Source organism: Nannospalax galili, unplaced genomic scaffold (assembly GCF_000622305.1).
Source record: "Nannospalax galili isolate Female #2095 unplaced genomic scaffold, S.galili_v1.0 scaffold3591, whole genome shotgun sequence".
Lineage (NCBI taxonomy): Eukaryota > Metazoa > Chordata > Mammalia > Rodentia > Spalacidae > Nannospalax > Nannospalax galili.
In genome coordinates this window covers 21,362-35,873 of record NW_008328722.1, presented here as the reverse complement: position 1 = coordinate 35,873, position 14,512 = coordinate 21,362, and the positions used below count along the sequence as shown (strand labels likewise).

At 41.3% G+C, this 14,512-nt stretch overlaps 1 protein-coding gene across 1 annotated transcript in view; it reads left to right on the top strand.

Annotated features, from left to right (window-relative positions):
* Dync1li1 (dynein cytoplasmic 1 light intermediate chain 1) overlaps positions 1-6,875 on the top strand; it is a 50,675-nt gene extending 43,800 nt beyond the window's left edge. Inside the window, exons 9-13 of the mRNA XM_008829236.3 lie at positions 157-216; positions 664-708; positions 1,781-1,901; positions 3,678-3,833; positions 5,955-6,875. Of these exons, the coding sequence (XP_008827458.1) occupies positions 157-216; positions 664-708; positions 1,781-1,901; positions 3,678-3,833; positions 5,955-6,067 (495 nt within the window). The 3' untranslated portion in view covers positions 6,068-6,875. The remainder of the gene's footprint in view (positions 1-156; positions 217-663; positions 709-1,780; positions 1,902-3,677; positions 3,834-5,954) is intronic.
* Positions 6,876-14,512: the final 7,637 nt, after the last annotated feature.

Genomic DNA, 14,512 nt, shown 5'->3' with positions numbered 1-14,512 from the left:
AAATCCTTCTGCAGTCACAGTGGGGCATCACTTATATAGCATAAGTATAGGTAGATTCATGTTCTTAAACTGTTTTTCCGTGAGTCTAATCCACAGAGTGTTATTAATGGTGTTAGCAAGATGTATTAAACTTGCTCATTTTGTTGCTCCTTTCAGTTTGTACATGAGAAGGAAATTATGGCAGAAGATGACCAAGTGTTTCTTATGAAGTTACAGGTATGAAATTACATGAGAAGCAGTCTTAGTATGGTGGAATTCATTATGTAAAGATTATTTCATTTGCCTTCTAGCCCATATGTAAATATTTTGTACTTTTGAAATTCTTGATAACTATCATATACCTTTGGAGGTTACTTTAAACTTTTTTATTACATTTTATATATTTTGTGTATATGAGGTGGGGGTGCATGCATGCTCAACTCACATTTGGAGGTCAGACTACAACTTTCTGGAATTGGTTCTCTCTTTTACTATGTGGGTCATAGGGACTGAACTCAGGTTGATGGCAAGTGACTTTACCCCCAGAGTTAACTCACCGGCTCTAGAGCTTACTTTTTAAACTGATGTGCATATAAATGTACAAGTTAAGCCATTTTATTTTCTTTAAAAATACAGCAATATAGACTATGAATGTCTAAATTAGAATTCCTTTTTTCTCCCCAGTCCCTTTTAGCAAAGCAACCACCAACTGCAGCTGGAAGGCCTGTGGTCAGTATTACAGATTTTGACAAAATTATTAAAATTCAATATATACCGTTCTAATTATCTTTTCTCCTTACTTATTTAAAATATTTTATTTATTTTTATTTTATGTGTATGAATGTCTTGCCTCCATGTATGTAAGTGCACCTGTGCTATGCAGTGGTTATGAAGATCAGAAGAGGGAGTTGGATCCTATGGAACTGGAGTTATGGATGGTTGTTAGCTGCCATGTGGGTGCTGGGAATCGAACCCAGATCCTCTGCAAGTGTAGCCAGTGCTCTTAACCACTGAGCCATCTCTCCAGCCCCTAATTATCTTTTCTTAATCACACACACATAAACTTCAATTCAGAATTCTTCTGGAATTGTGAGGTGTCTTTTAAAGAATCTATACTCCTTTTTAGAACACTTAAATCATGTAAAGATCTTTTACAGTGTTTATTATCTATCATTACTATTCTAAGCCATTTATATGTGTGTTTTTACAAATCCTCAGGACAGCCTTATGAAGGAGTGCTATCAAAGTTCCATTTTGTAGATGGGATAATGACCTGGGAAGACACTGTGGCTGGCCTGAGATTATATAGCTGGCTGAGATGAAAACCAGATCTGCTTCCCTAGCTTCTGGTCAAAGCCACCTCATTGCCTGATATTTTTTTTTTCCAACAGTGTAAAGATTGGTATTCTAAGATATGATGGACCTGTGGCATTCTCTGATAATTAGGATGAGATTAATTAATTTTTTATTTTATGTGTATGAGTCTTATGCCTGCATGTATGTAAGTGCACCCGTGTCGTGCAGTGCCCTCAGAGGACAGAACAGGGCATCAGATCCTGGAGTTACGGATGGTTGTTAGTCACCGTGTCGATGCTTGGATTCGAGCCCAGGACTTCTGCAAGAGCAACTAGAGCTCTTAAGCACAGAGCCATCTCTCCAGCCCTGATTACTAACAATTTTGTCAATGAGTTATAGTGTAAAAACTACTAGAATAGATGGAGATCTTTGTAAAGTGATTTTTCCTATTGTGAAGTTGAAAGTTTTAGATTCTAATACTTGCAGTTTTCCTGTTTCTACCTAGGATGCTTCACCAAGAGTCCCTGGAGGTTCTCCTCGAACACCAAACAGATCTGTGTCCTCCAATGTTGCCAGTGTGTCCCCCATCCCTGCTGGGTCAAAAAAAATTGATCCAAATATGAAAGGTATATCTTTGTTTTTTGGAGAAAACAATGCAGTACATTTTACATTGAACAAACTATCTAGAACCCCGCCTAACTGAAACAATTTTTATTTTTTTGTGGTACCCTCTAAGTTTTGTTCTTGTAGATAGGATCTCATAATCAGATTGTGTATATACACACAGAAAAAAAATCAACAAATTTAAAAAATGTATTATATTTGAGGAGGAAGTATAAAAGTTTATGTCATGCTAATTAGTAGAGGTGATGAACATTACCATTGAAATCTACCTGATGACTTTATAGACATACATAGGCGCCAAGGATCCGAGTGCAAACGACTATGACTAGTAATAATCAGATACGTATAGATTAGGGACGCATGTGCCAACATCTCAGTGTTAGTAGCAAAAACAATGAGTCTTTCTGTAAGAAACAGTATACTTTAGAATGAAATGGAGATCTCTTTTGAGGGTTAAAAACTCATTCAATTTTCTGTCTTACCGGGCTTATACTGAGTTCAATATTGTATAGCTGCTCCCTTCTAAAAAAAAATAATATTAAAAAATGTAATAAAAAAAATAACATTCTAAGGCTTACAAGATTGGTCAGCAGGTAAAGCACTTGCTGCACAAGCCTGACGACCTGAATTCAATTCCTAAGCACATGTAAAGATCTTAGGAGAGAGCCTACTGTACAGAGTTGTCCTCTGAATGCCACAACACATTTTAAAAAATATTTTATTTATTTATTATTATTTTTTAAAATATTTTATTATTTTTATTTTATGTGTATTGACTGCATGTGTGCAAGTGCACCTGTGTCATGTAGTGCCCAAGGAGGTCAGAAGAAGGCGTCAGATTCCTTGGAACTGGAGCTACAGATGGTTGTTAACCACCATGTGGGTGGTGAGAATCGAACCTGTCCTCTGCAAGAGCAGTCAGTGCCCTTAACCGCTAAGTCATCTCTCTAGCCCCTATTATTATTTTTTTTAATTTTATTTATATTATTTTTATTATATGTGTTTGTGTGTATTGCCTGCATGTAGGCATGCCTGCATGTCGTGCAATGCCTGCGAAGTCAGAAGAGGCTGTCAGATCTCCTGGGACTGGAGTTATGGACACTTGTTAGCTGCCATGTGGGTACTGGGATTCGAACCCAGGTCTTCTGTAAGAACAGCCAGTGTTCTTAACCACTGAGCCATCTCTCCAGCCCCTATTATTATTTTTTTTAACAGAGCATAGGGTAGGGATTTATTTACAGAAGAGTGGGCGCCCTGCATTTACGGCTACACCATAAAGTCCACACTCATCCACAACACATTTTAACACATGTGCAAAATACATAGACAGTAATAATAAAATTAAAAATTAATAATAGGGCTAGAGAGATGGCACAGTAGTTAAAAGCACTGGCTGTTCTTGCAGAGGACCCAAGTTTAATTCCTAGCACCCACATTGCAGCTAACAACTGTCTGTAACTTTAGTTCCAGGGGAATCTGACACCTTCTTCTGACTTCCACAGGCATTGCATGACATAAGTGAATTTACATACATGCAAGCAATACACTCATACACATAAAATAAAAATAATAAAATGTTTTTTAAATTAATAACAGCATTCTAATTGTTTTGTGTATGGGTAGTTTACTCAACTTCAAAGATCAAACTGCACTTGAATTTGGGACACACAGTTCTTACATTTTAATCCCATCATTCTTTTCCTGTGTATGATGATTAATAATTTACAGAAAAAAATCTAATGTTTTGTTTTAAATACATGTTTTTGTTTGTTTTACAGCTGGAGCTACAAGTGAAGGTGTCCTGGCAAATTTCTTCAACAGTTTGTTGAGTAAGAAGACTGGCTCTCCTGGAGGCCCTGGTGTTGGCGGTGGCAGCCCTGGAGGAGGGACTGGAGGGGGAAGCAGTAGTTTACCACCATCTGCTAAAAAGTCAGGTATAGCACTAAAAAGCCAGGAGCATAGCACTTTTCTTTAAAAACATCTCTATTGGGGTATGATTTGCAGATGAAGTGCACTTATGTAGTGTGGTTTTAGAATCCACACAGAACTGTAAAAACAATCACATAGTCTAATTCTGAAACATTTTCATCTCTCAAAAAAAAAAATTGTTGGACTGGCATGATGGCACATGCCTTTAGTCCCAGAGCTAGGGAGGCAGAGGCAGGAGGATTTCTCTGAGATTGAGGCCAGCCTGGTCTATATAGCAAGTTCTGGGCCAACTATAGGTACAGGGAGACACCCTGTCTCAAAAAAAACAAACAAAACCTGTCAAACCTTCTGCCCTCCTAGTCCCCTGGGACAGCCACTAACGTAGTTTCTGTCTATGGACCTGCCATCTGGTCAGTTTGTAGAGTTTATAAAGCTTTTTTTTTTTTAAATGTGTATGAGTGTTTTGCCTACATGTATGTAAGTGCACCCATGTCATGCAATGCCCAAGGAGGTCAAAAGATCTCCTGGAACTGGAGGTATAGACAGTTGTCTGCCTTCCTTTGGTATTGGGAGCTGAACCCAGGTCCTCTGCAAGAGCAGCCAGTGTTCCTAACTGCTGAGCCATCTCCCCAGCTCTTAGATTGCAGTCTTAACAGTGTCTTGCTTCATGTAATGTTTTGGAGGTTCATTCATGTTGTGACTTATTTCAGTGCTTCATTTCTTTTCATTACTAAATGATACTCCATTATGTAGATAAGCCACATTATATCTGTATATTCATTAGTTTGCGAACATTTGATTACTTCTGTTTGGGGCCATTATGATTATTGCTGCTATAAACATTAATTTTTATGTGAACTTAAGTTTTTAATTATTTTCAGTAATATTTAAGATTGGAATTCCTGGGTCACATTATAACTCTATGTTTAAATTTGTGGAGAGTGGGGCATGTCTGAGGACAACTAGTGGGAGTCAGTTCTCTCCCTCTACCATATGGGTCCCAGGGATCAAACTCAGGTCCTCAGGCTTTGCAGCAAGTGCCTTTGCCCACTGAACCATCATACCAGCCTCTATGTTTAAATTATGAAGAGCTGCCAGAGTTTCCAAATGCTAGACCACTTTCTATCCCCTCAGCAGGCTATGAGGGTTCCAGGTTTTCCTGTCCTCTCTTGTTTGCTATTCCTTTAGGGTTAGAACTCATCCTTCTCTCCAGATTCCAAAGCTCTGCTGTTTTTTGTTGTAGTGTTCATTCTCCTGTTCCTTAAAATAGAAACAAACAAACAAAAACTTTATGAGGTTAAATGATAGGTACCAGCTTTACTTCATTTAGTAACAGACCTCCTCAATTTAAAATGAAGGAATATATTTTTAAAGATGTTTATATAATTTAATAGGCTATGTAAAGTTTTGTTGTTTGTTTTTTTGAGATAGGACCTTAAGCTTGCTATGTAGTCCAGTTTGGCCTTAAACTTGTAATTATCCCTCTTCAGCCTCCTGAATACTGAGATTACAGGCAGGACCCATCAGGCTATTATTTTCTTTCTTTCTTTCTTTCTTTCTTTCTTTCTTTCTTTCTTTCTTTATCTCTCTCTCTCTCTCTCTCTCTCTCTCTCTCTTTATCTTTTAAATTTTTTACTTATTTTTGTTTGTTTAAGACAGGGTCTCTCTGTAGCCACAGCTGGCCTAGAACTCACTAGGTAGACCAGACTGGCCTTGATCTCACAGAGATCCTCTTGCCTCTGCCTTCTGAGTGCTGGTATTAAAGGCATGTACCACCACTCCTGGCTCTTATTTATTTATTTGTTTATATGTATTTTATTTGCTTGCATGTATGGAAGTGCACTCATGTATGCAGTGCCCTTGGAGGCCAGAAGAGGATGTTGGATTCCCTGAAACTGGAGTTTTAGGTGGTTGTTAGCTCCATGTGGGTGCTGAGAACCAAACCCAGGTCCTCTGCAAGAGCAGCCAGTGTCTTAACTGCTGAGCCATCTCTCCAGCCCCTATTTTTTATTTTTTTGAGATAGGGTCTTGCTTTGCTGCTTTGACAAGTTTTAAATGGAAAGAGATTTCAGAAAGCATAATTTGTATCTAAGTCTGGTTTCTTTCTTTTTGAAATTTCGTCATAGGCCAGAAGCCTGTACTCTCAGACGTTCATGCGGAACTAGACAGAATCACACGGAAACCAGCTTCTGTTTCTCCTACAACACCTACGTCTCCTACGGAAGGAGAAGCTTCTTGAGGATACCAAATAAAGCCATGCATTCAGTTTTCTGGGATAACGTAAACTTGCCTCTGCCTTTTCCTTCAAAGTTGGAATTAGGGAGCTGGAGTGCTTTTACAAACAAAGTTTATGTCTTTTTTTTTTTGGTGGTTGCCCATTTTTATAAAAGGATCTATACAGAAGAAAATGTATTCTACATTATGTATATTATGTAGACTTGTTTGCATTGCCATTCTGCATAAAGAAGCAATTTTGGATTTTGAAAATCTCCAGATGTGTAAGCCAGGTGATCCTGTTCTCAAGGCTGTACAAACCACACAGGAGTGGTTAGGAAAGTGCAGAAAATATGTAATTTGGGCAGCTGGTTGACTCAGAAATCTAAACTTGTTTTGGGTAAGACTATTAAAATCATTTTTAAAGATACCTTATGTTTTACTGAAAAAAACTAATATGTTCAGTTGTCAGATTTTTCACACCAACATAAATGTGACCATACCTGAGGAGTGTGCTTAGAAAACTGTCAGGAAGACACACTTGGTGACTGTGTCCATCACTGGTCCTGTAAGCTACCATCAGAATGGCTTAGAATCATTGGCCAATCATTGTTTCTTTATGTAACAAGGAAAGAAAGCACACTGCCTAAAAGTTTAAAAGAAAAATGCAGAGGTTATAAAAATGTAAAGAGATAACAGTCTTTGGATTTGTCTATACATATATATACATATATATATATATATACGGCACTGCCTTAATATACTCCTTTTTCGTTTGTGACTTTCAACTGTAATCAGTTAATAAAGTATTTATTCTCTGCATCAGGTTCAAATAACTTGTTGCCTTTTCTTATGTTTAATTTTGGTTTGTCAGCTAGGGAATGAAATTTGTTAGTCATTGGAAATGTTTCACATAGTAGGATCCCTGAGCATTCTGATCTTATCAGAGATAAATGAGCAAGTGAAATTCACACATCTATCAGTTTCCTTAATTTGGGAGTTCTTGATCAACACTTTCCCCCACAGGCAAGTGGAATTACAGATTTTGTTTTGTTTTTTAGTATAGGAGCTCATGTATCCTAGGCTGGCTTTTAACTCACTGTATAGCTTAATCCCCCCGCCTTTTGTTTTTTGAGGCGGGGTCTAATGTAGCTTAGGCAGGCCTTGAACTCATGATCCTCCTGCTTCCATCTCCCCAGTGCTAGGATTACATGTGTTCATCACTATGCCTGGTTTTATGTGGTGTTAGAGATTGAGCACAGGGCTTCATGCATGTTAGGTAAATACTCTATTAAGTATCTTTTTTGTTGTTGTTGTTGTTTTGTTTTGTTTTTTGGTCTTTTTGAGATGGGGTCTCCCTGTAGCCCCAGCTGGTCCACTATGTAGACCAGGCTGGCCTCCAACTTAAAGAGATCCACCTGCCCTTGCCTCCTGAGTGCTTGTTTTAGAGTATTCTTGGTAAGTTGGTCTGTTTTTCTTTGGACGTTCAGCTGAAAGAACATATCCACATTTTTCTTAGAGTCACTTCTGATGCTTTGGAGAAGATGGCTCACTGCCTTTGTTATTGTGTTTGGAATCTGAAATATCCCTCACAGGCTCATGTTTGGAACACTTGGTCTCCTGTTGGTAGTGCTGTTTGGGGGACTGTTGAACTTGTAGAGGCTGAGTTTTATTTGACAGAAATAGGTCACTAGGGGCAGGCCTCTGAAGGTTATACCCACTGATGGTAAATACCAGTTTCACTTCCATTTAGTAATCTACCCCACAATTTCAAATGCAGGAATGTGGCTTTTGAGATGGCTCATCAGGTAAAGGTACTTGCTGTCAAACCCAAGTTCAATCCCTATAACCCATGTAGAGGAGGGAGGAGAGAACCAACTCCTCCAAGTTGTCCTCTACTTTCACACGCACTCTGTGTGTGTGTGTGTGTGTGGTCGCTCCCTCTCCTCGTGGGTCGTTGGCCACCGCTCCACGAGGACAAAGGGAGCAGAAGCGACGAGCGGGGTCAGGATGGCCAGTGAGCACTGACGGAAGAAAGCAAACAGCTCCAGACTCAGTGAAACAGCTCCGTTTATTCAGTGGGAGAACTAGGGAAAATATAGTGTGGGGGCAGTAGCCAATGCCTCAGCTGATAGGTGCTCATAGTATGCTTTATTTACATGTGGCAGTAGGCCCCTATCGTCTGATTACCAGGCAATTCCTGATTATCATATAGAAAAAACCTGGGGGTAGTTTTTACTCCAGGTAACTATGCCAAAGGTCATGTTCCAAATAAGGTCAGGCATCCGTGCTTGGTGGCACTTTCCAGGTAAGTCAGGAAGAGACCAGGAGGCCCCCTGCTGAGAAGGGGAGTCCTTCCATATGGCGCCCAGCCCCTTAGAGCTATCCGGACCTGGAGGACTACAACCCTAACAGCAGGGGTTCCCCAACATTTCCCCCCTATTTTATTTTACAATGGAGAAGTGTCATCACAAACCTTAAGAGCCAACTCATCTATCTCGGGAGAATCCAAAGTTTGATGATTGACCATGACCTGTTTGGTAGTAATTTTAGCAATGGTAGTAATTTGTCGGCGAAGAAATTGTATGAAACAGGGAGCAAGCATCAAAATGACACACAGCATGATCAGGGGGCTAACAAAGGGTAGGAGCCATGAAAACAAGGGATTACTAAACCAACCTAATTGTTCGGTGGGTTGAAATCTTGAAAATAGATCATTACGGAGTTTTTTGACAATATTAACATTGGTCTCGACAACATTTGATTCATTCACAAAAAAACAGCATTCCTCTCCCAATACTACACACGTCCCCCCATGTTCAGCAGTTATTAAGTCCAATGCTCTTCTGTTTTGGAGCACAACCCCAGCAAGAGAGTTCATTTGTCATTGGAGAGACTCAAGGCTGTCAGTCGTGGATGCCATTGCCTGGTCCAGCTTGTCTCAAAAGTCTCTTGCCAGGTGATGGGTTTGTACAATGTACTTTTTGTTTTTTGAAACTGTCTCGGCCAGGCATGGTGGCCCACGCCTTTAATCCCAGCACTTGGGATGGAGAGGCAGATGGATCTGTGTGAGTTTGTGGCTAGCTACATAGTGAATTCCAGGCCAGCTGGGGCTACAGGGAGACCCTGTCTCAAAAAGACCAAAAAAAAGCCAGGCGTGGTGACACATGCCTTTAATCCCAGCACTTGGGAGGCAGAGGCAGGCAGATCTTTGTGAGTTCGAAGCCAGCCTGGTCTACATAGTGAGTTCCAGGACAGCTGGGGCTAAAAGGAGATCGTCTCAAAAAGGACCAAAAAAAAAAAGGGAAAGTCTCAATACGTACCCCTAGCTGACTTGGAGCTCCATATGTAAACAACCACCTAACTCCAGTTCTAACAACCACCTCTAATTCCAGTTCTATCTGATGTCCTCCTTCAAGGTTGGCCTTGAACTTACAGAGATCCACCTTCCTCTACCTCCCAAGTGTTGGAATTAAAAGTGTGTACCACCATGCCTGGCCATAAAGGGAATGTATTTTTTAAGGATGTTTGTATAATTCGGTAGGCTATATAAAGTTTTGTTGTTTGATTTTCTTGAGATAGGGCCTCAAACTCACTGTGTAGCCCAGACCTTGAATCCTCCTTTCTCAGTCTCCTGAGTGCTAGCCATATGCCTAGTGCCTCTCTTTCTCGTTTATAGGTCTGAACCAATGGGATTACAGAAGTGAGCCATTGCCTGCCTGGCTTTAGTGGGCCATATAAAGTTAAACCATTGGCAATTCAAATGGAGAGATGCTGGTAGAAAGGCTTGTTCTCTGCTTCCTAGTCTGCCACAGGTTCCTGTTGCCATGGTGTCCTACCCAGACACATGGAACCAAGCGGTTGAGCCAAAATGAACCTCTTCTCTCCTTCCTTGTTCCTGACAGGTATTTTGCTCACAACAACACAAAACTAATACAGTTTATGGTTTAGAATGCACAGCTTGGTCTACATTAGTTCCAGGCCAGCTGGGGCTACAGGGAGAACCTGTCTCAAAAAGACTAATATATTTAAGTTATTTAAGACTTTTATTGTTATTTTATTATTTTTTTATGTGTATGTGTATAGTTTATGTATGAATGTAAGTACACTCATGTCATGCAGTGCCTGAGGTCAGAAGAGGGTGTTGGATGCCCAGGAATTGGAGTTACAGATGGTTGTTAGCCACCATAAGGTGCTAGGAATCAAACCTGGGTCCTCTGCAAGAGCAACCAGTGCTCTTAACCACTGAGCCATCTCTTCAGCCCAAAATCATTAAAAAATTTTTAAATAAACAAATGTAATTCAAGGCTAGGCGTGGTGGTGCACCCCTTTAATAATCCCAGCACTTGGGAGGCAAAGGCAGGAGGATCTCTGTGAATTCAAGGCCAGCCTGGTCTACCTAGTTGAGTTCCAGGACAGCTGGGGCTACAGGGAGACCCTGTCTCAAAAAGACTGAAAAAAAAAAAAAAAAACGTGTAATACAAAAATTTTAAAAATAAAAAAGATCCCAGGAGGCAGAGGCAGGATCTCTGTGAATTCAAGGCCAGCCTGGTCTACATAGTGAGTTCCAGGACAGCTGGGGCTACAGAGAGACCGTCTCAAAAAGACCAAAACAAACAAACAAATAATAAATAAATAAAAAAGATCCTTGAGCTGTTTTCTCAGACACTTTGTCAATGATGGGAAGTGACTTTATAGTGTTTTTTCCTGTTTTATAAGTTCCAAGGATTTTGTTTGTTTGAGCCAGGGTCTCTGTAACCCAGGTTTCTATGTTGAAACTCACCATGTGACCCAGGCGATCCTCAAGCTCTCAGTGGCACTCTTGCCTCAGCCTCCCAAGTGCTGGCATGAACCACCACACGTGGCTTTTAGATTCCAAAGATGTTTTTCAAAGCACTATTTGAATGCAAAACCTCTATGATCTCGCATAATCTTTTCACTAACTTTAAAATCTGGGCTTTGTGTGGTGGCACACAGCTATGATGCTAGCACTGAGGGAACTGAGGCAGGAGATTTTGAGTTTGGGGCCAGCCTGGGCCTCAGCCTGGTTTAGAATTCCTCAACACAGTGAGTTTGAGACCAGCCAGGAATATATAATGAGACCCTGCTTCCAAAGAGACAAAAATAGGAAAAAGGAAAGAAAAACAAAAACACCTTTAAAATTGTTCAGTTTTACAATAATATTTGACACCTTATAATTTGATATTAATGATAAGAATACATAAACACATGAAGGTGTAATAATTTGTTTCTCTGTGGGAAACAGCATAATGTGCTTCTGGGCATAGGAGAATTTTTGAAAACATTGTATCTAAAAAATACCACTAAGACTGGATAAAAGTGGTGCACATCCTCCTGAGCAGGATGAGACATTTAAGGCCATCATACACAACTTAGTGACACCCTAACCTCAAAGTAAATAAACTGAGGATATGCAGCTTAGTTGTAGAATACTAGCCTAGCATATGGATTAAATAATACTGGTGATGTGGAGTAGAGATTGCTAAAATCCAAACCAGAAAGGATTCAGCAATTTTAGCAATATAGTTTTTTTGGTTTTGTTTTTTGAGACAAGGTCTCCTTGTAGCCCCAGCTGGCTTGGAACTCATGTAGACCAGGGTGGTCTTGATCTCTCAGAGATCTGCCTGCCTCTGCCTCCCAGATGTTGGGTTTCAAGGCAGGTACCACCATGCCTGGCACAATGTAAGGTTTTAATTTTTTATTTATTATTATTGTGAGGATGCAAATGTCACAGGGTGCTCAGAGGTCAGAAGACAACTTTCCAGAGTCAGTCGGTTCTCTCTTTCCACCAGGGGATCTGGGAATCAAACTGAGACCGTGATTTGCAAGGCAAGTACCTTTATCCATAGTGCCATCTCACAGGCCCTGAAATTTTGCTTTTAAACTGGACTGGTTTTGTTGGGAAGGAGGCAGTCTGGGGTTTTTGTTGAGACAAGTTTTCATGTAGCCCAGGCTGTCCTTTCCAACTTGCTAAGTAGCAAAGAATGACCTTGAACTGATCCTCCTGCCTCCTGTCTTTCAGGTGCTGGTATTACAGGCAAGTGCTACCATGCCCCGCTGATGTTTGTTGTTTTCAAGCAGATTATGAAGTGTGCAAATACAGAAAAGTCTGTGTCACAATTGTACGATTTGAAGTATCACAAAAACGACCATATGTAACCAGAACCATGATCGGAGAACATTTCTAGTACACAGAAACATTTAATGCGTCTCTCAACCAGTATTCCCACATGAAGGTGCACATGCACACACAAATGCACACACTTTTGTTGTTCTATTGTTGTTGGTTGGTTGTTGTTTCTGAGAGAGGGTCTCGCTATGCAGCCCTGGAACTTGCCCTCGAAGTCACAGAGTTCCACCTACCCCTGCCGCTTGAGTGCTGGATTAAAAGCATGCTCTGCCACACTTTGTATATCTCTCTCTAAACATAAGGAAGATAACCTGAAACTAACCAACTTGCCACCTATGGCAGAGGGCTGGGCAGGCATGCAGGGGAAAAGATTAATGCTGACCCCACTTTTTGTTGTTGGTGTTGCTGTTCTGTTTTTGTTTGTTTTGAAATAGGGTCTCCTATGGAACCAAAGATGACTTTGAACTTCTGATCCTCCAGCCTTCATCTGAAGAGTGCTGGGATTACAGGTGTGTGCCACCACATCTGACCTTGCTTTCACTTTGTGATTATGTGTGTTCTACATATATGATGTGCGTTGAGGTGTGTGAGTGCAGATGTTATCAAGTTACAATGATCTCACGTTGGTCTTCACCTTCCACCTTGTTAGAATAGGGTCTTCTTATTCACTGTTTTGTAGGCCAGGCAAACTGGCTTGTGAATTTAGGGTTCTTCTGTCTCAGCCTTCCATTTCCCTGTAGGATAGTGCTGGGATTATAAATTCACATGTGCTACTATGGAATTTGAACTAAGGGCCCCATCCTCTGCCTTCCCCAGGTATCCAGGAGTTTCCCCCTTTCTAAGTGATCAAAGTGTTCTAGAGTCTAGTTCCCAAAGGAGGAGGCTGATTGACCCCTCAGCCTTTGTTTTCTCTAATAGCATTTAGGACTTAATTCCACAGGAGTAAACCTAGAAGTCAATGGCCTTTTCAGCATTTCTGTGTTTTTGTGGCCCTCTGCTGGCATAAATGAAATATCGAGGTTGGCGATATTTGCTTGAGATTCTTTAAATTTCCCTCCTCAGATTTCTGATCCAAGCACCCTTATTTAACCTAATCCCTTGACAAGTCTATGGGATTTGGAAATATTGATTAAACTTCAGACTCTTTTTTAAAATTTTAAAAAATATTTTACTATTTTTTTATTTTATGCATATGGGTACATTGCCTGCATGTATGTAAGTACACTTGTGCCATGCAATGCCCATGGAGGCTAGAAGAGGGCATTGGATTCCTCTGGAACTGGAGTCAGTCTTGGCAGCAAGTGCCTTTACCCACTGAACCATAAAAAGGCCATGTTTTGTTTTATTTTGTATTGTTTTGTTTTGTTTTGTTTTGTGACAGGGACTCATGTACTCCAGACTAACTCATAGCTTCACATTCACTATATAGCTAAGGATGACCTTGAACTTCCTATCCTCCTGTCTCTACCTCCCAAATGTTGGAATTCAGGTGTGTGTCTCCAGCCCAACTAGCAATCTAGTTTAAAAAGTCTTCTTGGGGGGCTGGAGAGGTGGTTCAGTGGTTAAGAGCACTGTCTGCTCTTGCAGAGGACCCAGGTTCGATTCCCAGTTCCCCATTTTCTTTTTGATAATACCTATCTCCATGGGGCTGGGGATATGGCTCAGGGGTTAAGAGCACTGACTGCTCTTGCAGAGGACCCAGGTTCAATTCCTAGCACCCACATGATGGCTACCAACTGTCCTTAACTCTAGTTCCAGGGGAATCCGAAGCCATCGTCTGACCTCCACAGCATTGCATGACATGGGTGCATTCACATACATGCAGGCAATACATTCATACACATAAAATAAAAATAACAGACCCTCTGCTTCCCTGGGCCTGCAGGACCCGCAGGCCTCTCTCCGACCTGCAGACCTCTCTCTCCGGGGTAGGTCAGTCCGGCCCTCTGCACCTTGACTCCCCCAGCCTCGTTTACCCTCCCATCTCCCCCGCTGGTCTCTCCTCCTAGCCTGTCCCATTCCTTGTCTTGGTGCCCCAGACACCTGGGGAACCACCACTGCTGCCTGATGCTTTGCATCCAGACCAACTCAGTTCCTTCTCCGGTCCCCAGGGGCACTCTGGGCCTGGCCCCACCCTCACCTACCTCTGCCTCCCTGGGTCTGCACAACTCGCCAGCCTCTTTCCTGGACGATGGGGCTGACCTTTCCTCTTCCTACATCCAGACCAACCCAGCTCCTCAGTGCAGTCCCCAGGGGCCCTTGGGGCTGCCTCCCACCCCCATCTTCCTTTGTATCTCTGGGTGGCACAGCCACCACCTT